The sequence below is a fragment of the Bison bison genome, unplaced genomic scaffold (assembly GCF_000754665.1).
Source record: "Bison bison bison isolate TAMUID 2011002044 unplaced genomic scaffold, Bison_UMD1.0 scf7180017864200, whole genome shotgun sequence".
Taxonomy (NCBI): Eukaryota; Metazoa; Chordata; class Mammalia; order Artiodactyla; family Bovidae; genus Bison; species Bison bison.
The window spans coordinates 367,024-389,020 of NW_011494772.1; the positions used below are offsets into that span (position 1 = coordinate 367,024).

At 36.4% G+C, this 21,997-nt stretch overlaps 1 protein-coding gene across 1 annotated transcript in view; it reads left to right on the plus strand.

Annotated features, from left to right (window-relative positions):
* Positions 1 to 21,997, plus strand: part of GBE1 (glucan (1,4-alpha-), branching enzyme 1) — a 313,528-nt gene that overhangs the window by 154,830 nt on the left and 136,701 nt on the right. The window contains exons 6-7 of the mRNA XM_010844338.1: positions 2,027 to 2,117; positions 6,629 to 6,838. Of these exons, the coding sequence (XP_010842640.1) occupies positions 2,027 to 2,117; positions 6,629 to 6,838 (301 nt within the window). The remainder of the gene's footprint in view (positions 1 to 2,026; positions 2,118 to 6,628; positions 6,839 to 21,997) is intronic.

Sequence of the window (21,997 nt, forward strand, 5' to 3'; positions counted from 1 at the left end):
GGTCATTGATTATAGCCTGTTCGGATTAGTCTGTTAGGGAAAAGATCTTACATTGGTAAGTAACTGGAACTCATTTTGTTTCAGAGTCACTGTAGATATGGCTTCTGTAGTATGACTTATCTGCCAGATATTTATGGCGCATCTTTCTGTGTGAGACACATTGTTCTAGATGTTTGTATATTGTATTCTAATGACAGACCCTGTCTCATGGGAACAAACAAGAGAGTGAATAGTATAGTGTCAGATTATTGATTGGGAATGCTCTGTTATCTTCTTTTTATAGGTTTTTTTCTCATCATTTCACAGTATATTAGCACCTGCTCCAGTAGCTAGGCAGAAAGATAAACTACATTTAATTAGTCTGTTTCTAATAGGCAGTCCACATTTTGGCTAGAGGAAAGTCTCTCATGATGAAGGTTTCATTTATATAGGCATTTTGATTACCTGAGATGGTGAGGTCAGGTTCCAGAAAGCATAATTAATTAAATGTATGGAGAAGTTAATGTGAATTATATTTAATAGATATTATATTAAGGTTGTTATATTTGAGATGTTCTCTCATCTCATACTGTAATACATTGTTTATGACCTATATCTTACAGAACTTTCAGCAGAACAGACATTTTCTTTTTCTTTGTGCTTAAATTTCATAGTCCAGGACTCTCACCATAAATAATTTTGTTGTTGTTCAGTCACTAAGTCATGTCCAACTCTTTGTGACCCTATGGACTACAGCATGCCAGACTTCCCTGTCCTTCACCATCTCCTGGAGTTTGTTAAATAAGTTTAGGAATGGTTAATGACATAAAATGAATAATAAAATATACAAGTTGATACTTGCTCATAAGATTAATACTTATTACATAATGGAGAAATAAAAAACACACTCTATATTTTGTTATTAAGTATTATACTTGACATATTATTAAGCAATAGTTTACACACATATTTAAACTGAGAGAGTTAATTTGTTTCTTTTTTAACAGCAAAGCCAAAGGTAATAACATTTCAACAGATTCTGAATCATGGAGTTTATGTTGTCCTTTAAACTTATGAATCCCTACTTCTGAATGTGAATTTATACTTGTTCCAGCGTTAATTATGTACTAAAATATGTGCACAAGAAATTATACTAAAATGAATTAGATTTTGAGAACAGAATAGGAATATTTTCTATGTACATGTACACTGCAGAAGACAGTCAATCATATTTGAAAATTTTACCAAATTTTTCTTTGAAGAAAAATAATTTTTTAGTTTTTTAAGAAGACCAAAATTTACTCTACTCTGATTATTTGCTTACATTAAAAACACATTAATAAGTATTTTTAAGTATTAAGAACTTTTAAAAATACATATGTATCTTTTTGAGCCAGTTCATTTAGAGTTAAAGCAAAACATTTTCAGATAGATTAAGGAAAGATGTATGTGTGTGTACTTGTGTGTGTGTGCACACAGGTTTACACATGGATGACTGTGAGTAATTTTTTAGGTGCTAGAAACACCTAAAAATGGAAAATGGAAGTGGAAAGTAGAAGCATTAATGCTGGCTTCATAAAAGCCACCTTTTAGAAAAATTGATTTGATGGTATAACTTAGGCTAGAAATAAGAGAAATATAAAGAAAAAGGTGAAATAATGTACATGGCATGCAATCAGTTACTTTTATTTGGCTTTCATAATCTTCGAAATGAATATTACAAGTGCAACTGAAGTTTAGCATATGCAGATTGTCATCTTTAATATTCTAAAGCCAAATTAAGAGTATATTTGCATATCATTTATTACTTGTTAAAATAAAGACATTTCAAATAGCTAGACTATAACCCTCAAGAACTAACTGTCCAATTTTGTGTTAGAAGGTCAGACAAAAAAAGATGTTAAAGTAGTAGAACTTTTTAAAATGACCAGACATTAGATTGTGTGTGAAACTTAATGCCTTTTAAACAGGGGGCTATGTTTATATATTTTTTATTACTTTTTTTAATATGTGGCCTTTAATCTCTATTTGACCTTTGCTTATACAGGATATAATTGCATTCAGTTGATGGCGATCATGGAACATGCTTACTATGCCAGTTTTGGTTACCAAATCACAAGCTTCTTTGCAGCTTCAAGGTAAAATGAAGGACATGATATCCATTTTCTTATGTGAACAAAAAAATTTAAAAAAATGGAATGAATTTCTGTATTTCATATGGTATCTTATGACCTACTTTAAGGTTAACAGAGTTAATAAAATCTGAGCATTTTCTTTTAAGATCATAGATTCTTCTCTCATCAAACCTTAGAGACTAGCCTGTTTTAAGATTGCTTTTCATGAAATGATTTCTGGTACAGAAAATTCAGTTAGCCTGCTGAAATTGTCATGTTTGGAGGCTAAGCTTTAGTCAGAAAATACTGACTTAGTGAAGCCCCTTGCTAGAGCTCATATCCTTTTCTAGAAAGAGACTCACTTATGTAGGAAGATAACTGAGAAGGCCCTTGGTAGGATTTGTACTGCCCATAGAACTGTCCTTCCCAGGTTGAAATCCAAGGAATATGACTCTGAGCAGAAAAACATCAGAGGGTCCTGTGCAGTTGGAGAGGTACTGATCTGAATGACCACAGGTTGCTCAAGTCCAACTTTGCCTCAGGGAGCTTACAGTGTGGTGGCATGTAAACATCAATCCAGCTGTTGTTGTTCAGTTGCTAAGTAGTGTCCGAGTCTTTGTTAACCCATGGACTATAGCACACCAGGCTTTCCTGTCCTTCACCATCTCCAGAGTTTGCTCAAACTCATGTCCATTGATTCAGGAATGCCATCCAACCATCTCATCCTCTGTGGTCCCCTTTTCCTTCTCCTTCAATCTTTCCCAGCAAAGGGTCTTTTCCAGTGAGTCAACTTTTCACATCAGGTGGCTGAAGTATTAGAGCTATAGCATTAGTCCTTCCAATGAATATTCAGGACTGATTTCCTTTAGGATTAAATAGTTTGATCTTCTTGCTCTGCAAGGGACTCTCAAGAATCTCCTTGAGCACCACAGTTCAAAAGCATAAATTCTTCAGCACTCTTCCTTCTTTATGGTCCAACTCTCACATCTGTCCATGACTACTGGAAAAGCCATAGCTTTGAGTATAGTCCTTGTGAGCAAAGTGATATCTCTGCTTTTTAATACACTGTCTAGGTTTATCACAGCTTTTCTTCCAAGGAGCAAGTGTCTTTTAATTTCATGGCTGCAGTCACTATCTGCAGTGATTTTAGAGCCCAAGAAAATAAGGTCTGTCACTGTTTCCATTTTTTCCCCATCTGTTTGCCATGAAGTGATGGGACCAGATGCCATGATCTTGGACAAAAATCTAGTAATCATATATATATATTATGATTTCCACTTGTAATAAAATCTGAGAAGATGGGAAATTGTTCTGATAGCATAGAACCAGTGGTTTGACCACTGTAGATTAGATCTAAACTGGTGTTGCAACTGAGATTTAAAACATGATTAAGAGATAAACAGTTTTCAATCTTAAAAAGGGGGGCTTATCTAGGGGGGGAAGGTGAAGTGGGAGTACATAGACAGCATTCCAGACATAGAGAAAAGATACTGATCCCTTTACTTGTTTCTCTTTATAGGATTTCTCCTTGAACAAGTTATCTGTCCTTATTGTCTCTAATTCCTCCACTTCTCTTCTTTCTTGAACTCATTCCAAGTAGGCACTCCACCTCTTTGCTGAAATTGCTCTTATCTAAGGTACTGATGGCCTCCACATATTAAGTCAATCATCAGTTCTTAGCTTACTTGACCTGTCAGCAGCATTTGGCACAATTGATTACTCACACCTTCTTTCAACTTTTTTTCTTTTCTTGGCTTTCAGAATATTAAACTTTCCTTTGGTTTTTCTCACATCTTTTGTTGCTTCTTCTTTATTTCCTTTGTCCTTTCTGACCACTAAAGATGGGCCCTCCTAGTGTGCAGCCCTTGGTTCCATTCCCTTCTGTATTTAAATGAAGTATCTTTAGGGTCTCATGAAGACTCATTCATTCTTACGGCTTAAATACACTTTATATGCCAACGGCCAAATTGAACTCCCCAGTCCTTACCTCTGTTGTGAACTTCAAACAGTGTCTATTTGAGGTTGGAATATCTAATATGTATCTCATACTTAACGTGTTCTGGACTATATTTCTGTTCTTATCTTCTAACCTTCTTCTCCTGTTATTTTCCTTAATTCAATAAATGACATTTCTGTCTTTCAGTTACTTAAGCCAACTACATTATACTTGACTTTTCCCTGTATGGTCTGCACTACACTCTATCAGAAAACTAGCCACCTGTAACTTCAAAATATATTCAAATCTTTCTGCTTCTCCTGTTCCCACTGCTACCACTCTGTCCAAGTTGCCACTTCTTACCTGAGTCATTTCATTAGCTCTGTAATGGGTCACTCTGTATTTTCTTTTCTCCCTTTCCTGGCTTTCTCCTCCACACATGGACTACTTTCTTCAAAGTACCCAACATCATCTGTTTAAGATGAAAATCAGATCATGTCACTTTCATGTCACTCAAAACTCTCTAACAATTTTCAGCTCTCTTTTGAAATAAAAGCCAAATGTCATACATTGATTCATAAGGCCTCATGTTATCTGGATTGATCATTACACTCCAGCCACACTAGTGTGTTTGCTCTTCTTCAGATGCTCATTTCTGGCTCCAATGCCTGTTTATTTCTGAACACTCTTCCTTTAGATATTTGCACGCCTTGTTCCCTACTTCTTTCTTATCTTCGATCAATATTACCTGTGTCATAAAACTTTCACTGATGACCTTATTTAAAATAGCAAACCTTCCCTTCCCACTAGTGGCCTGGCTTCATTTTTCTTTTGAGCAGTCACTGCTATCTGATATTCCACATATTTTGCTTATTTATTTCCTATCACCTAACTAGAAAACAAATCCCATAAGGCCAGTGATGTTTATTTTGTTCACTGGTGAATCACAGAGCATAGAAAAATTAATGGCACACAGTAGACTGCTTAATAAGTATTTGTAGAATGAATGAATGAATGAATGAATAAAACTTTAGGGATGTTTATTCATTGAACACAGAGAAGGCAATGGCACCCCACTCCAGTACTCTTGCCTGGAAAATCCCGTGGATGGAGGAGCCTGGTGGGCTGCAGTCCATGGGGTCGCTAGAGTCGGACACGACTGAGCGACTTTACTTTCACTTTTCACTTTCATGCATTGGAGAAGGAAATGGCAACCCACTGCGGTGTTCTTGCCTGGAGAATCCCAGGGACGGGGGAGCCTGGTGGGCTGCCGTCTCTGGGGTCGCACAGAGTCAGACACGACTGAAGAGACTTAGCAGCATTCATTGAACATGCTTTTCAGTGAGTGGCAAAAGAGGCCAGGTAGCTAGGATAAGAAGAGTAATGGGTAGAGTGTCATAAATCTAAAGCTTTTGTATGTGTTAAGTCACTTCAGTTGTGTCCAACTCTTTGCAACCCCATGGACTGTAGCCCACCAGGCTACTCTGTCCATGGGATTCTCCAGGCAAGAATACTGGAGTGGGTAGCCGTTTCCTCCTCCAAGGGATCTTCCCGACCCAAAGTTAAAACCCACATCTCTTATATCTCCAGCATTGGCATGTTGGTTCTTTACCACTAGTGCCATCTTGCAAGCCCCTAAAGCTTTTGGAAAGAACAAAATTAGATAGTGCAGTAGGTCATGATGAAGAGAGACAGAAATCAATTCATCACAAGCATGATTACTTATTTAAAAGGCAAAAGTTGATACTATGATGTGAAGTGAAAGTTGCTCAGTTTTGTCTGACTCTTTGCGACCCCATGGGCTATACAGTCCATGGAAGTCTCTAGGCCAGAGTACTGGAGTGGGTAGCCTCTCCCTTCTCCAGTGAATCTTCCCAACCCAGGAATTGAACCAGGGTCTCCTGCACTGCAGGCAGATTCTTTACCAGCTGAACCATCAGGGAAGCCCTGATGCTATGATTGACTGCAATACTGAGACTTTACAAAGGTTCAAAAAAGCCTTCCTCTAGGTAGTGAGTTTTGTTTCCTATTTCACAGACTGGAAAACCATTTTTAACACAAATCCATGTACATGTGAACTGCCCATCTTTCCTACTTGGGTGGTGACAGGGCCCACTGGTACTTGGGGTGTTCCAGTCTGGGAATAAGTAAGTGCAGGAGAGATGGCCTCAATTAAGCCACTAAGGATATTCAAAGAAATATTCTAAGAACTCCACAACCCCAACCATGCATACACAAAGGGATGGCCAGGTATGTAGACAGGAATGACCATGCCTCTTAAACCAATTAGCCTTGGCAATGGAAATCAGAAGCTCTGAGTATGGAAAAGGGGAATTTTACTATTTGCCTACTCAAAATGTGAATTTTTATTGGGTTATAAATTTACAGTTATTAGTCAGATTATTTTTTATTAAATGCTTATAAAAATGCCTGATAGGAAATATTAAGCAACTTTGACCTGTGTCTAATATATCATACTACATTTGCATATTTGAAGTATCTAGTACTGTTCTGGTAAAACAATTGATTGTCAATAAAGAATTGGTTGTTTCCTTTAAATATGATGTGATCTTGTTTTTACGGTCTCTTTTACCTTCAGCCGTTATGGAACTCCTGAAGAGCTGAAAGAACTGGTTGATACAGCCCATTCCATGGGTATTACAGTGCTCTTAGATGTGGTACACAGCCATGCCTCAAAAAATTCAGAAGATGGACTAAATATGTTTGACGGGACTGAATCCTGTTACTTTCATTATGGACCTAGAGGGACTCATCTTCTATGGGATAGTCGGTTATTTGCCTACGCCAGGTATGTACATATAATATGGAAATGTCTTATTTGTTCGAAAAATAATTCAAGGAGTTTTACCAAATTCATTGTATGTGTAGTCTGTCACTGGTATTTAGTTTCTTAACTTTTAAAACCATTTTATGAGAAATGTTTATCATACACTGAATCTACCTTGTTTTGATTAGCACATGTGTTAGTGGTAAGTTGCACTAACTTTCAGTTTTACAAACCACATGCTATTTAACATATATTGGTTATATTGCCACTTAAAAGTTTAATGTGAATTTTCTTTATTATCTAAAGAACACTGTATCAGTTTGAATTAAACATAGAAAATTGCCTTTTAATTGAAAAATACACATTGTTTTAAGTAGACTACTAAAAATACTTTATGTTTTGCCATCTAAATATTACTGATGTTTTTGATTGCAGCAGGATCTTAATAGTATCATGTTTTTAATAGCAGTTAAACTCTATGAACAACTAACATTAGTATGTAATACGTCAGGTATGGTGCCAGGTGTTTTAGATATATTAGCCACTCCAGTACTCTTGCCTGGAAAATCCCGTGGACAGAGGAGCCTGGTGGGCTCCCGTCTATGGGGTTGCTCAGAGGTGGACATGATTGAGCGACTTCACTTTCACTTTTCACTTTCATGCATTGGAGAAGGAAATGGCAACCCACTCCAGTGTTCTTGCCTGGAGAATCCCAGGGATGGCAGAGCCTGGTGGGCTGCGGTCTATGGGGTCGCGCAGAGTCGGACACCACTGAAGCGACTTAGCAGCAGCAGCAGCTACATATTTTATTTATTATGCACAACAACTCTACTTATACGTAGTAAGTACTATTGTTATGACCATCTTTCAGGTAATAAACTAAGGCTTAGTGCTCAGTTTCTTAAGATTAAAACATATCTCTGACTTGCCATCTAATTAGAAGGGTTTTTAAGTGATTAAATCTAAATTCCAAAATATGGTAAAAGTTTTTAAACTTAGAAATACTATCAATTTGTATCCATCTTTTATCATAAGTGAAAATATAATGAAAATATGTTTTCAGGTATATTAAAAGTGGCAGGGTGTCAAGTAATGTATAACTAACTTTTAAATAATATTTCTGAAAGAATTTAATGAATTTTCTGTTGGATGTTACACCACAAATAAATAACCACACATATGGAAAACCAAAAGGGTAGAAAACTGCTTCAGCAAATACTTGGATAAAATGAAAAATTCTAATTTTTGAACATAAATTAGATGACTTTACATGGAAGAAGTTGTTTTGCTTCACTCTTAATACCAGGCGTTATTTTGTATTTTGTAGCAGTATAGGAATCACTCATGTCAGATGAAGAAGCACAATATATGAGAAAAGACACAAGAGGCAGAAGCAGGTGGCAGGGTTCCAGGCCTAGTTTCACTCTGGTACAAATTAATCATTCTAGATCTCAGGTTTTTCATTATAAAAGGAGGCAGAGTTTTGGGACTAATACAATTCCCTCTGTAAAGGGAATTGTATTTGTGTCATCTTATTGAACATTGTTTTTTATATTACAGATTTATAATAAGTAAAAAAAGGACTGAACCTATGTTAATTCTATGATACAACTCTTAATTTCATTATTGAGTAAATGTTTTAAAAGTAGAATGTGAACGAGAAATACAACTAGTGAAGCTTTCCGTTTCATATTTGGATGAATAAGTGTTGACTCTATCCTGTAGAACTGTGTCTTATCAGAGAAGTACACTAAATTTTTAAGTTTTTATGTTTTGAAACAATTTTGGTGTGGAACTGAATCTTGAAAAGAAATACATTCAGTAGGTGGATTTCTATGTTATGATACTTTATTTTATTAAAATATGTATTATACTGTATTTTTTCTGTATCTTGAGCTCTCAAAGTCCATTTAAAGTTATCCGGTTTTTTAAGGAAAAGGAATTATACATAACTGTCTTTAAAACTTTTCTGGTATTGAAATTAAGACATATTTAAACCTTAATTTAATACTTATTTTCTTCTTCATTGAATTAACTATTATCTTTATCAAGTGCTTACTTTTGGTAAATATAATATATGATTTTAGTTTGTTATTTTTTTTCTTATGATTTTTTTTGGGTTTTGTTATGTCATGTAGGCTTAGACTTTTGTAAATATAGTTCCATTCAAAATATATTTCTATAATTCAAATATTTTGTTTATTTCAAATGTTAAATCCTCTAATTTTTATAGTATTAGTATTTTCTATATAGATTTATGCTTTTAGTTACAACATCATTAAACAACATAGATAAATCCTACAAAGCCAAATTTTTAAAAAGCTAAATACAAATTCACACAAATAATTCTATAATATTTCAGTTCAGTTCAGTCGCTCAGTCGTGTCCAACTCTTTGGGATCCCATGAATCGCAGCATGCCAGGCCTCCCTGTCCATCACCAACTCCCGGAGTTCACTTAGACTCACGTCCATCGAGTTAGTGATGCCATCCAGCCATCTCATCCTCTGTCGTCCCGTCCTCCTCCTGCCCCCAATCCCTCCCAGCATCAGAGTCTTTTGCAGTGAGTCAACTCTTCGCATGAGGTGGCCAAAGTACTGGAGTTTCAGCTTTAGCATCATTCCTTCCAAACAAATCCCAGGGCTGATCTCCTTCAGAATGGATTGGTTGGATCTCCTTGCAGTCCAAGGGACTCTCAAGAGTCTTCTCCAACACCACAGTTCAAAAGCATCAATTCTTCGGCGCTCAGCTTTCTTCACAGTCCAACTCTCACATCCATACATGACCACAGGAAAAACCATAACCTTGACTAGACGGACCTTTGTTGGCAAATTAAGTCTCTCCTTTTGAATATGCTATGTAGGTTGGTCATAACTTTCCTTCCAAGGAGTAAGCGTCTTTTAATTTCATGGCTGTAGTCACCATCTGCAGTGATTTTGGAGCCCAAGAAAATAAAGCCTGACGCTGTTTCCACTGTTTCCCCATCTATTTCCCATGAAGTGATGGGACCAGATGCCATGATCTTCGTTTTCTGAATGTTGAGCTTTAAGCCAACTTTTTCACTCTCCACTTTCACTATCATCAAGAGGCTTTTTAGTTCCTCTTCACTCTCTGCCATAAGGGTGGTGTCATCTGCATATCTGAGGTGGTTGATATTTCTCTCCCGGCAATCTTAATTCCAGCTTGTGCTTCTTCCAGCCCAGCATTTCTCATGATGTAATATTTAGGTTTGTCAATTTATAACATGCTAAAGATTCCAGGATTCTTATCTTTGAATTATTTTCTCAATGCATGCATGCTAAGTTGCTTCAGTCATGTTCTACTCTTTGTGACCCTATGGACTATAGCCCGCCAGGCTGCTCTGTCCTTTGGATTCTCCAGGCAAGAATATTGGAGTAGGTTTCCATGCTCTCCTACAGGGTATCTTCCTGACCCAGAGATCAAACCCACATCTCTTATGTCTCTTGTATAGTTTTACATTCTCTTCCTTCTATTCTGACTAGTTGGAAAGTGTTAGTCACTCAGTCATGTTGGACTCTTGCAAACCAATGGACTGTAGCCCGCCAGGCTCCTCTGTCCAGGGAATTCTGCAGGCAAGGATACTGGAGTGGGTTGCCATTCCCTTCTCCAGGGGATCTTCCCAACTCAGGGTTCAAACCCTGGTCCCCTGCATTGCAGGCAGATTCTTTATTGTCCACGCCACCAGGGAAGCCCCATCTCATTAGTTATAGCATATGTAATATAACATTGTTTTGGTGTCTTGTGAAAACTGTTTTAATAATCAGCATTCATGATTAAAGTCATTTGCTCTTTTGGTTGTTTACTTCTGCTTAACAAGCCTGCCCACAATGCAGTGACTCCAGATAAGGGCAGTTGATTATTTTACTTTTAGATCTGCAGTTGGGGCATAGGTCAGTGTGACATCTCTCCTCTTTTCCTTGTTATGGTCTAGGTCTGGAAACAGACACAGCATCATTTCTGCTGCAAGTTATTGTCCAAACAGTTACAGATTTGGGGGAGTGTATCCTTTCATTTCACTGTTAGAAGTATCAGAATTTTATGGTAAAATTTCACAAATTTCCACATCTAACACATTTTATCAATACACAGTAAATATGCCATTTCACGAATTCAAAAGAGATATATTAAAATAACTGTCTATGTGAAAATATTATTGTTTTTCTCAGCTATATTTCTGTGGTAGAGAGTTTGTCTGAAATAGTTAATTTTCAAAAAAAATACAATCAATATAAAAGTAATAATGTCATTTTTGATAATTAGAAAATATAAAAAGGCATAGGAAATCCAGAATATTAATGATTATTATTTATAAATACAAATAACATTGTTTGTATGTGGCTGTACTTAATGAGTATTCTTTTCATGAATGTAGGGAAGGGAAAGTCGCTCAGTCGTGTCCAACTCTCTGTGACACCATGGACTATACAGTCCATGGAATTGTCCAGGCCGGAATACTGGAGTGGGTAGCCATTCCCTTCTCCAGGGGATCTTCCCAACCCAGAGTTCAAACCCAGGTCTCTTGTATTGCAGGTGGACTCTTTACCCACTGAGCCATGACAGAAGCCCAAGAATATTGGAGTGGGTAGCCTATCCCTTTTCCAGAGTATCTTCCTGACCCATGAATCAAACCAGGTTCTCCTGCATTGCAGGCAGATTCTTTACCAGCTGAGCTACATGTTTCATCCATATGATCACAGGAAAACGCAAACTTTTGCTATTACTATATACTTAGGATAGCGACTTGTTTATAATTTTTAGTTTGTTTATTATCCAGATGAAATCAGCAATTATATTTATACTTCATGTTTTAAAAGACAGGGCATTTTTCACCCCTTATCTGTGAGTATATGGAGATAATATACTCCATATATCAATGTGTTGATAAATATTATACTCCATTAAAAAGTAGATATAAAAAGGGTTAATGGTTAACCTATGATCCTAATAAGCCTCTTTTTTGAAAACTTGGAATAATTTTTGAGAAATTGGAATAATTTTTGAAATTATCATATTTACTGTTTGGAAAAGTTGATCTTATGTCGAATCAGTTTCTACAGAGATATGTTGCTGATGCTCATTTCATCCTGTCTATATGTCACAACCTGTCACCACTTATAATTTCTGATTCAAGTGCCATCATCAGAGTTACCAGAATTAAATCTCTCACTCTGAGTAATACCAGAGATCCTGACTGTGCTATTTCATTACCTGCTATGAATAAATTTCCAATCAGGAGCTGCCCATGTTTTAATTTTCTGTCTACTTGGCTGAACTGCCTTCTAGCTCTGCTAAATTGCTAATGACAGTTCATAACAGAGACTGGCTTGTTCTTTCTTTAGTTGGTAAAGAGAACTTCTTGATAAATCTGTCCCCTATAAGTTTCAGAAGTTTCTGGAATGAGAAATAATGGATATCATTTAATGGTTTCAGTTTTAAATTCTATTTTTTGCATATGTGTCTGGCACTATGTAAATGCACTTGATAAAATTACGAAGGCAACTGCACATTTGTGGAGCTTAAACAATTATTATGTCTTAACCTTTACGAAAGCACTAGATGAAAATAGTTTCTTTCTTGAGTATTTCCTTCAAAGATAAGATATGAATCTCAAAGGAGATAGCATAGTAGAGCTAATGCTCTTTTTTTTTTTCCCCTAGAACCTTACATTTAGGTACAAAAGTAATGTAATCATATTTCTGTCAGCATGAGTTTGTAATGTGACAACTATTAGGCAGGAAGACGCTCTACTCTTATCTTGAGTTATTAAAGTTCCTTTCAGAAATAAAAGTGAATCTAGTTTGATCTTTTAGGGTCCTAACTACATAGAATAAAGTAGCCTTTAGTATAGACACTATAGTATTATTTGGTCTTTTACTTCTTTCTAGGTCCTTTCCACAAGTTAGAATGTGGAAGGAAATTTGTGGGGACCATCTCTGCCGAGAGTGGATATTTGGATCTTAAATATTCTGTGATATCTTATGTGGTGTTTCTTTTTTAATTTGTTAATATAGTGAATTGCATTTATTATGTCCAACTCTTTTGCAACCCCATGGACTGTAGCTTGCCAGGCTACTCTGTCTATAGGATTTCCCATGGAAGAATAGTGGAATGGGTTGCCATTTCCTTCTCCAGGGGATCTTCCTGACCCAGGGATCGAACCTGCATCTCCTGGATGCATCTTTTGCATGATAGGCATATTCTTTACCGCTGAGCCACCAGGGAAGCCCATTTTTATATTACATCATGACTAAATCAGTTATTAATGATAAATCTTAATTTAAGAATTACTTTGCATTGATATATTAATTAGTCTTCCCTGGTAGCTCAGACAGTAAAGAGTCTGCCTGCAATGTGGGTGACCCAGGTTCAATCCCTGGGTTGGGAAGATCCCCTGGAGAAGGAAATGAATGGCAACCCATTCCAGTACTCTTGCCTGGAGAATTCCATGGACGGAGGAGCCTGGTAGGCTACAGTTTGCGGGATCACAAAGAGTCGGACACGACTGAGTGACTTCACTTTGTACTTTGTACTTTGATGTATTAGTTAATGAGTATATGACATCATGATGACTAGCAGGATATTTAAAAGCTATGCATCCAGGACATGAATGCAAATCTCTATTTTTTTTTAAGAAAACTTTAAAGTCATATGCTATTCTGTGATTTCTTTTTGAAAAGCAAAGAACAAAAAGCCACAGACCATCAAGTGAAATGATTGCTCTTTTTTAGTAATAAAAGTGGCCACAATAACACAGAAAAACAGCATGAAGAAGGTAAATGTGTTCAACTACTGTTAAAAACAGGTATCTGAAAAAGTTTTAGCTTCATATAGGATACATTGATATATATGCTTGAAATTTCTGCACATATGCTTATCAGAAGTTAGGGAATAAACAAATATAAAAAATAACTCCCTTCAGGGTATAGGTGACATTTTAACAACTAATTTGAAATAGCTGCTTTCAAAGAAAGTTTAGCTATGGGGAAATCATTTGGGGCAAAATAGCAAGAAAAAATTTCCATCTTTGTGCTTTTATTACCACACATAATTTCAGTCATAAAGAAAGTTTGATGTGCATACACATGTATCTTAGAGCATTTTTTGCCAAGCTTCTAAAATTGTCCCAATTTTAGTTTATCTTAAACCCATTGGTTATAATTATAAATATAAATGAATCACCTTGTGGTTAATTGGCAAAACCACTTGACTAACTTCAGGGAAAATGAGATATATAACTCATATTTCATGAAAGATGGTAGATAGTGGAATGAGTTGGAAGAAATAAGTTTTATAATTTAATAAAGATAGCCATTGATTTTCTTTTGTTTATATCTATGTAATATCACATAGATATATCTATTTTAGTGAGCTATTATAGCCAGGATAAGCATTAAAATCACATATCAAAGTGGTTTTAAGTTTAACCAGATATTGACTATTTTATCTTTATTTTAAAATTAGTTTCTTTTTGTATATTTATTAACACATTACTAACGTGGCATATATTTATGCTGAAAAGTAAATACGTACATGGAGGAGTGTGCTGAAAAGTTACTACTGATAAAGCATACAGTCAAAAAAGTTTACACGTTTTTCTAAATTGCTTAGGTAAATTAAGGTTAACATCAAAGTTTTTTTTTAAGCAAAATAAACTTTTTTCTGATCAATTTATACATAAATTTATTGAATGATTTTTTAAATAGAGTTCATAAGTATATACCCTATGTCCTATCTTTAAGGAGACAATAGTTTTCATATATTTTATTAATATTTAGCACAAAACCCTTAAAGAAAGTATAAGTTTAATTTCTTAGGATAGGTTTCAGAACATTTAGTATTTTTTAAAATTGAAGTAGTACAATATTGTTTTAGACAAATACCTGTCCTGTTCAATATAAAAAGCAAATCACAAATGATTTAAAGACAATTTTGGACATCAATTTAGCAAACAGCTAGCTATTCCAAAGGTAATCAGGCAATTAAAAGTAAACAATAACTTATGCAGCCTATTCATTAAGAATATTAAAATTTCACAGAATTATTTTTTAATAATGCTGGATGTCTCAAAAAATTCTTTCTGTTTTCTTCTTTTATAGTATTTTTCTCTTCTTTTTAGTAACTCTTCCTTATTTCACCTTGATTAAGGAAACTGGTTAAATGTACTATTTCAAAGAAAGTAGAGTCAGATTCAAAATGCAGACAGACTGATTCTCTTTTGTACACGAGATTAAGAAAGTTGCTATATCAATCTAATCTGTCTGGATTTGAGTTTGAATGGTAGAAATATAACTTCTCTCACAGGGTTTATGAGATTATTCAGCTTTGCAGAAAGGTTTCTATTGATGCAGAGCACAGCACTGGAGTAAGGATTTACAGTCTTTGTATAAACTTTGTGCTTGGTATTATCTGCCTCGTTTATTCCCACAAGTCTAAAATTTAAGTACACAGGGATATCCTGAAAATATCTTGAGTATTTAGGTCTTACTCATAACACTGACCTTCTTAAATGCAAACTCACTCTAACATAGGACTGTTCTTGGTAATTTACCTTAAATTTGAAAATATCGAGCATGCCTCTAGAAGCAGCTTTTTAAACTTCAGATTTGGGTACATGCTTGTGAAAATGGTCTGAAAGTCCCTATTCAATGGTTGTTCATTTAAGTCTGGGAATTTTCTCAAGTCAATGATAATATCTCGGTTTTTCTTATGACCTTTTTAAACAATCAGGTGCAATGTGAAAAAAAAATCAATTTTTCTGTTTTTATCTGTGTGTACCAAAACAACTTGTTTAAGCATGTCTCTTTTCCAGGTTATGGACTAGCAGTTTTGAAGTTATGAAGAGGTATTTCATGGTTTCCTAGCTGAATGATTTCCTTAGTGTAATGCTGCTGATAAATAACCCATGTTATAGCAAGCCGGTTATTTTCAGAAAGTATAGGTATCTCTTAAAATTTTGGAAGGACACATATTTATCAGCAACATAAAAATTATTTATTTTTTGAGGGTCTCCCCTACTGCCATTCATTTGGATCAGTGATCAGATGTATTTTTCTCTAACTTCTGAATTTCCCATCCACATTTTGTGATGGTGAGATTTCTCTATTTGGTCTTCACTCTATCTTCTTTTTCTTTCACTGTTAGTAAGACAAGCCATCAGCATCAGGATTTCTTTCATTGTCTATTTCCAGCTTAAAATATCTCCCCAAGATTAGACCTTTTCTCGAGTAGCATTTCAAACTTCTCTCTGCCAGAAGAATTAGTAAAACTCAAGAGAACTTATAGTTGACATTTTCTGTTAATTCTTTTGGAAACAAAACGGCGTAACAGCCAACTTTTCTAAGAGATATGCCTATTCTTAGCATTGTGTAGAGATGGCAAATGAGGCCAACTAACTCTCTAATGGGTCACCTGGTCTCTGTAAGCGATGATGATCATGAAGATTATGAAAGTGAAAAGAAAGTGTTAGTCATTCAGTCATGTCTGACTCTTTGTGACCCCATGAACTGTAGTCTGCCAGTCTCCTCTGTCCATGGAATTCTCCAGGCAAGAATACTAGAGTCCACATACCATGAACCTACTTAAAGTGTGTAGTTCCAGTGCCTTGAGTCTAGCCACAGAGCTGTGCAACCATGACCATAATCAATTCTAGAAAAATTTTATTACTGCTAAAAAAACCCTCTACCTGTTAGTGTGTGTGTATGTGTGCTCAGTAGCATCTGACTCTTTACAACTCTATAGACAGACTGTGGTCAGCCTGGCTCCTTCATCTGTGAGATTTCCCAGGCAAGAGTACTGGAGTGGGTAGCCATTTCCTTCTCCAGGGGATCTTCCCAACACAGGGATCATACCTGGGTCTCCTGCAGTGCAGGTGGATCTTTACAACTGAGCCAGCAGGGAAGTGCATGATGATTAGAGTGGTAGCCTTTATGAAGGGTCATTCAATTTAAAGGCATTAGGTGCCTTGCGTACCTTATTGAACTTTCTTCTCTAACCACCTGATATACAGTGTCTCCTCCCATCTTTTGCCATTTCCCATCTTCTGTCCCTGCCTCATTTTTCTCTGTTTCACTTACCACCATTTTGCATTTGAAAAAGATAGTAATAACTTGTTAATTTTTTTGAATTTAGTGATTTATTTGTTATATATTAAATGTGGAAGTAAAGTTAATAATTTATTGTTTCCTATAGATTACAATTTAAGTAAAGCACTATCTGTCTCTTAAACTTTTCAACATCAAATTTTCTTACCATGAAAGTGACACTGCAGAGTATCAGTTTGGTAGGGTTACCTATTCTTTGGACTTCCCTGGTGGCTCAGACAGTAAAGAATCTGCCTGCAACGTGGGAGACCTGGGTTCAATTCCTGGGTCAGGAAGATCCCCTGGAGGAGGAAATGACAACCCACTCCAGTATTCTTGCCTGGAGAATCCCCATTAACGGAGGAGCCTGGCAGGCTACGTCCATGGGGTCGCAAAGAGGCAGACACGACTGAGCAACAACACAGCACACCTACTCTTTAGAACTCTGTTCACTGAAGAAAGCTGTCAATGATACTTCCAGCCACAATGATGATGTTAATAATAAATACTAATTATAGTATAGATATAAAAGATTTGACATCGGTGATTTTAGAATTAAATGGCCTTTGTCTCTCTGATCTCAAAGCAGGCTGTTTAACACTTGAATCTGAGTTTCATATATGAAGAGCTCATAATAATAATAATAATATTTATGTGCCACAGAGTAGTTGTTTAAACTATATAAAATAACATCATTGGAAATGCATGAAGTACTATATGTAGAATATTATGAAGAGTTTAGAGTTGTACTTTCAGATGTTTACTAAAGGTGAAAGCAGGTCTCAAGTCACAAACCAGCCCTACCTCAGTCACTGCTGAAGGAAGCAGAGCAGGTGGCAGTCTTGGCAACCCGGAACAAATAGGTCCTGTCTGAAGGAGCTGCCATTCCAAGCTCCTGATAATGATTACCATGTGAGAATGTGACCCGTGAAGCCACATCTTCCAATTCTTTGAGTAAGTCAGAAGCCCACATTTTATATGAAATATTCCCATTTTTTTTTTCATTTCACAAAATGGGAATGAATTTTAGATGTGAATTTCCTTTTTATTTTTTAAATTTAAATTTATTTATTTTAATTAGAGGCTAATTTCTTGTCTGCAATTACTTTATATTTTTGAAGTTATTGTGCAGACTAAGCGAACAAAAGTTTGGGATTGATAACAATCTCTGGGCCACCAGGGCTATCTGTGGACTCTGAGATGGGCCTTAGGTTGAGAGAGTTTCAGATTCTATAAAACCTCTAAAATTAAGTAGTAAATTAGATACTGAGTCAGATATGATAATAAGACATCACAGTTTGAACACAACATTGTAATTCAACTTTCTTTGCATTAGCAGTCATAATTTTATCGACCTAAACTTGTGTGATACTGTCACTCAGCAGAATTATGTTAGCATCTCTTTCATTTTAAGTAGCCAATGAATCAATAAAATAAGTGCCTTTTAAGATCAAGTTAAATAAATCAAAATTAACATTCACTGAAGAAATGGACAGAGTTAAGATTCGGTAGCTTTTTTATTTTAATTGCATCTAGGTTTTAAGTAATTTCTTTAAAAATATATAAATGTAGTTATTGACTTTTGGAGGAATTATACAGAATGGGTAGAGGTCTGCTGGGTTCAAATACTATTTCCACCACTTAGCATGTAACCAAAACCAGGTTAGTTAACATTTCTAAGTTTAATTTTCTTATCTATAAAATAAGATTCTAGTTGTATCTCCTTTGTGTGACTGTAAAGATTTAGTGACAGACTAAATGCTAGAGGACAGACCATCCTCAAGAAAAAGAAATGCAAAAAAGCAAAGTGGTTGTCTGAGGAGGCCTTAACAAATAGCTGAGAAAAAAGAGAAGTGAAAGGCAAAGGAGAAAAGGAAAGACATACCCATCTGAATGCAGAGTTCCAAAGAATAGCAAAGAGAAATAAAAAAGCCTTCCTAAGTGATCAATGCAAAGAAATAGAGGAAAACAATAGAATGGGAAAGACTAGAGATTTCTTCAAGAAAATTAGTGATACCCAGGTAATATTTCTTGCAAAAAGTGAAAGTGAAAGTCACTCAGTCCTGTCCACTCTTTGTGACCCCATCAACTATACAGTCTATGGAATTCTCCAGGCCAGAATACTGGAGTGGATAGCCTTTCCCTGCTCCAGGGGATCTTCCCAACCCAGGGATTAAACCCAGGCCTCCCGCATTACAGGCAGATTCTTTACCAACTGAGCCATAAGGGAAGCCCATTTCATACAAAGATGGGCACAATAAAAGACAGAAATGGTATGGACCTAGCAGAAGATATTAAGAAGAGGTGGTAAGAATACATAGAAGAATTATACAAAAAAGATCTTATTGACCTGGATAACCATGGTGGTGATCACTCACCTAGAGCCAGATGTCCTGGAGTGAAGTCAAGTGGGCCTTAGGAAGAGTCACTATGAACAAACCTAGTGGAAGTGATGGCATTTCACCTGAACTATTTCAAATCCTAAAAGATGATGCTTTTAAAGTGCTGCACTCAATATGCCAGCAAATTTGGAAAACTCAGCAGTGGCCACAGGACTGGAAAAGGTCTGTTTTCATTCCAATCCCAAAGAAAAGCAATCCTAAAGAAAATTCAAACTACCACAAAATTGCACTCATTTCACAGGCTAGCAAAGTAAAGCTCAAAGTCCTTCCAAGCTAGAATTCAACAGTACGCAAACCAAGAACTTCCAGATGTACAAACTGGATTTAGAAAAGGAAGAGGAACTAAAGATCAAATTGCCAACATCCACTGGCTCGTAAAAAAAGCAAGAGAATTCCAGAATAACATCTGCTTCTCCTTCATTGACTATGTTAAAGCCTTTGACTGTGTGGATCACAACCAGCTATGGAAAAATCTTCAAGAGATGGAAATACCAGACCACCTTACCTGCCCCCTGAGAAACTTGTATGCAGGTCAAGAAGCAACAGTTAGAACCGGACATGGAACAATGGATTGGTTCCAAATTAGGAAAGGAGTATGTCAAGGCTGTATATTGTCACCCTAATTATTTAATTTATATGCAGAGTACATCATGAGAAACATTGGACTGATGAAGCACAAGCTGGAGTTAGGATTGCCAGGAGAAATATCAGTAACCTTAGGGATGCAGATGACACCACCCTTATGGCAGAGAGCAAAAGGGAACTAAAGAGCCTCTTGATGAAGTTGAAAGAGGAGATTGAAAAAGCTGGCTTAAAACTCAGTATTCAAAAAGCTAAGAATATGGCATCTGGTCCCATTGTTTCATGGCAGATAGATTGGGAAACAATGGAAACAGTGACAGACTTTATTTTCTTGGGCTCCAAAATCACTGCAGATGGTGACTGCAGCCATGAAATTAAAAGACACTTGCCCCTTGGAAGAAAAGCTATGACAAACCTAGACAGCATGTTAAAAAGCAGAGATATTACTTTGCCGACAAAGGTCTGTATAGTGAAAACTGTCATTTTCCAGTAGTCATGTATGGATATGAGTATTGGACCATAAAGAAGGCTGTGCACTGAAGAATTGATACTTTTAAACTGTGGTGCTGATGAAGACTCTTGAGAGTCCCTTAGACTGCAAGGAGATCAAACCAGTCTATCCTAAAGGAAATCAGTCCTGAATATTCATTGGAAGGACTGATGCTAAAGCTGAAGCTCCAATACTTTGGCCACCTAATGCGAAGAGCCGACTTGTTAGAAAAGACCCTGATGCTGGGAAAGATAGAAGGCAGGAGGAGAAGGAGATAACAGAGGATGAGATGGTTCGATGGTCTCACTGACTTCAGGATATGGTAAAGGACAGGGAAGCCTGACGTGCTGCAGTTCATTGGGTTGCAACACATCAGATATGACTGAGCAACTGAACAACAATGAGCCTCTCACTTTTCCCTGTGTCTGGTTTATAGTTGTGATAATCGCCTCTGTCACCATCATTGCTACAGCACTGTTACAGTCTTCTTGTGGGCAGATTAACTAGCCAACCTATTCCTCTGAAGCATATTTAGAGGCTTGAAGGCAAGTAATTGCAATATTTTTTTGTGAGCCCAATGCGTGTCATTATTGCTGTAAATTTTTGTTGTGGTCTCACTATTCTTTAAAAACACATGAAAATGTTTTCTTGGTAGAAACTCCAAATTAGGAACATTTGTGGAAATGACCAGTGGTGATCAAAATCTAACAGTATTGAGAAATCACGGCCAAGAGCATTGGTAGCAATAGAAAGCCCATCAAAGTCAGAAACCAGCACTGTGAGCACAGCTATGCAAGGGCACTCAGGTGCGGCAGCAAACAGTTCCACTGTCTGTAATTGTCCCTCTGGGCATCATTAGACTGCAGTGGAGTATAATAATTGATCATAATGAACATGAGTCATTAAAAAAAAACAAAAGAAACTTTAAGTCATATTCAAAAGTGTCTTTTTAGGCACCTGGAAAAAGTAAAACATTATTTCAAAGTATTTTTGTTAAAATGTTAAATTTTTAAATGTTGGAGATTAAGTTAAAGTTTTCTGTTAACTCTTTATCTTAAAGAGAGTTTCTGTGAAGATTTGTTTTATGTGGACTACTTTGTCTCCCTCAATGCAGAATAAGCAGAGTCCCTCTACTTATTATTTTTAGGAGTTTGAGGTGCCGAAGGCATTTTATTCAACAGTTATTGGATTGACTACCCTGACTCTTTCGCATTCTAAATCTGGGACCATTACATCTGTTTCTTAGAATATTTTATGGTGCTTTGTTGTGACGGGAAGACAGCATTTTAGTCTCAGGATGTTAATTCTAAATCAGCTTTCCCCAATAATGGATTCAGGTGACACTTTCTCGGGTTAATGGCTAAGCTGTTTGCTGTAACACTGCCTAGATCAGCTCAGGCAGGAGAGGGCCTACTTAGTTCTCTGCGTCTCCTATCTCTTTCTATTCTGCGTGACCATTGATGTTGTGACAGTGACTATGGGTAAGGCTATCAGGCCTTAGTGTTTGTTGTTTGGAGCCCAGCCTGGACTAGCATCTGCCCTGATGTTTTCCCTCTGACAAAATGTTATTAAGAAGTGTTGCCTTAAACTAATCTGGCCTGGGCTTT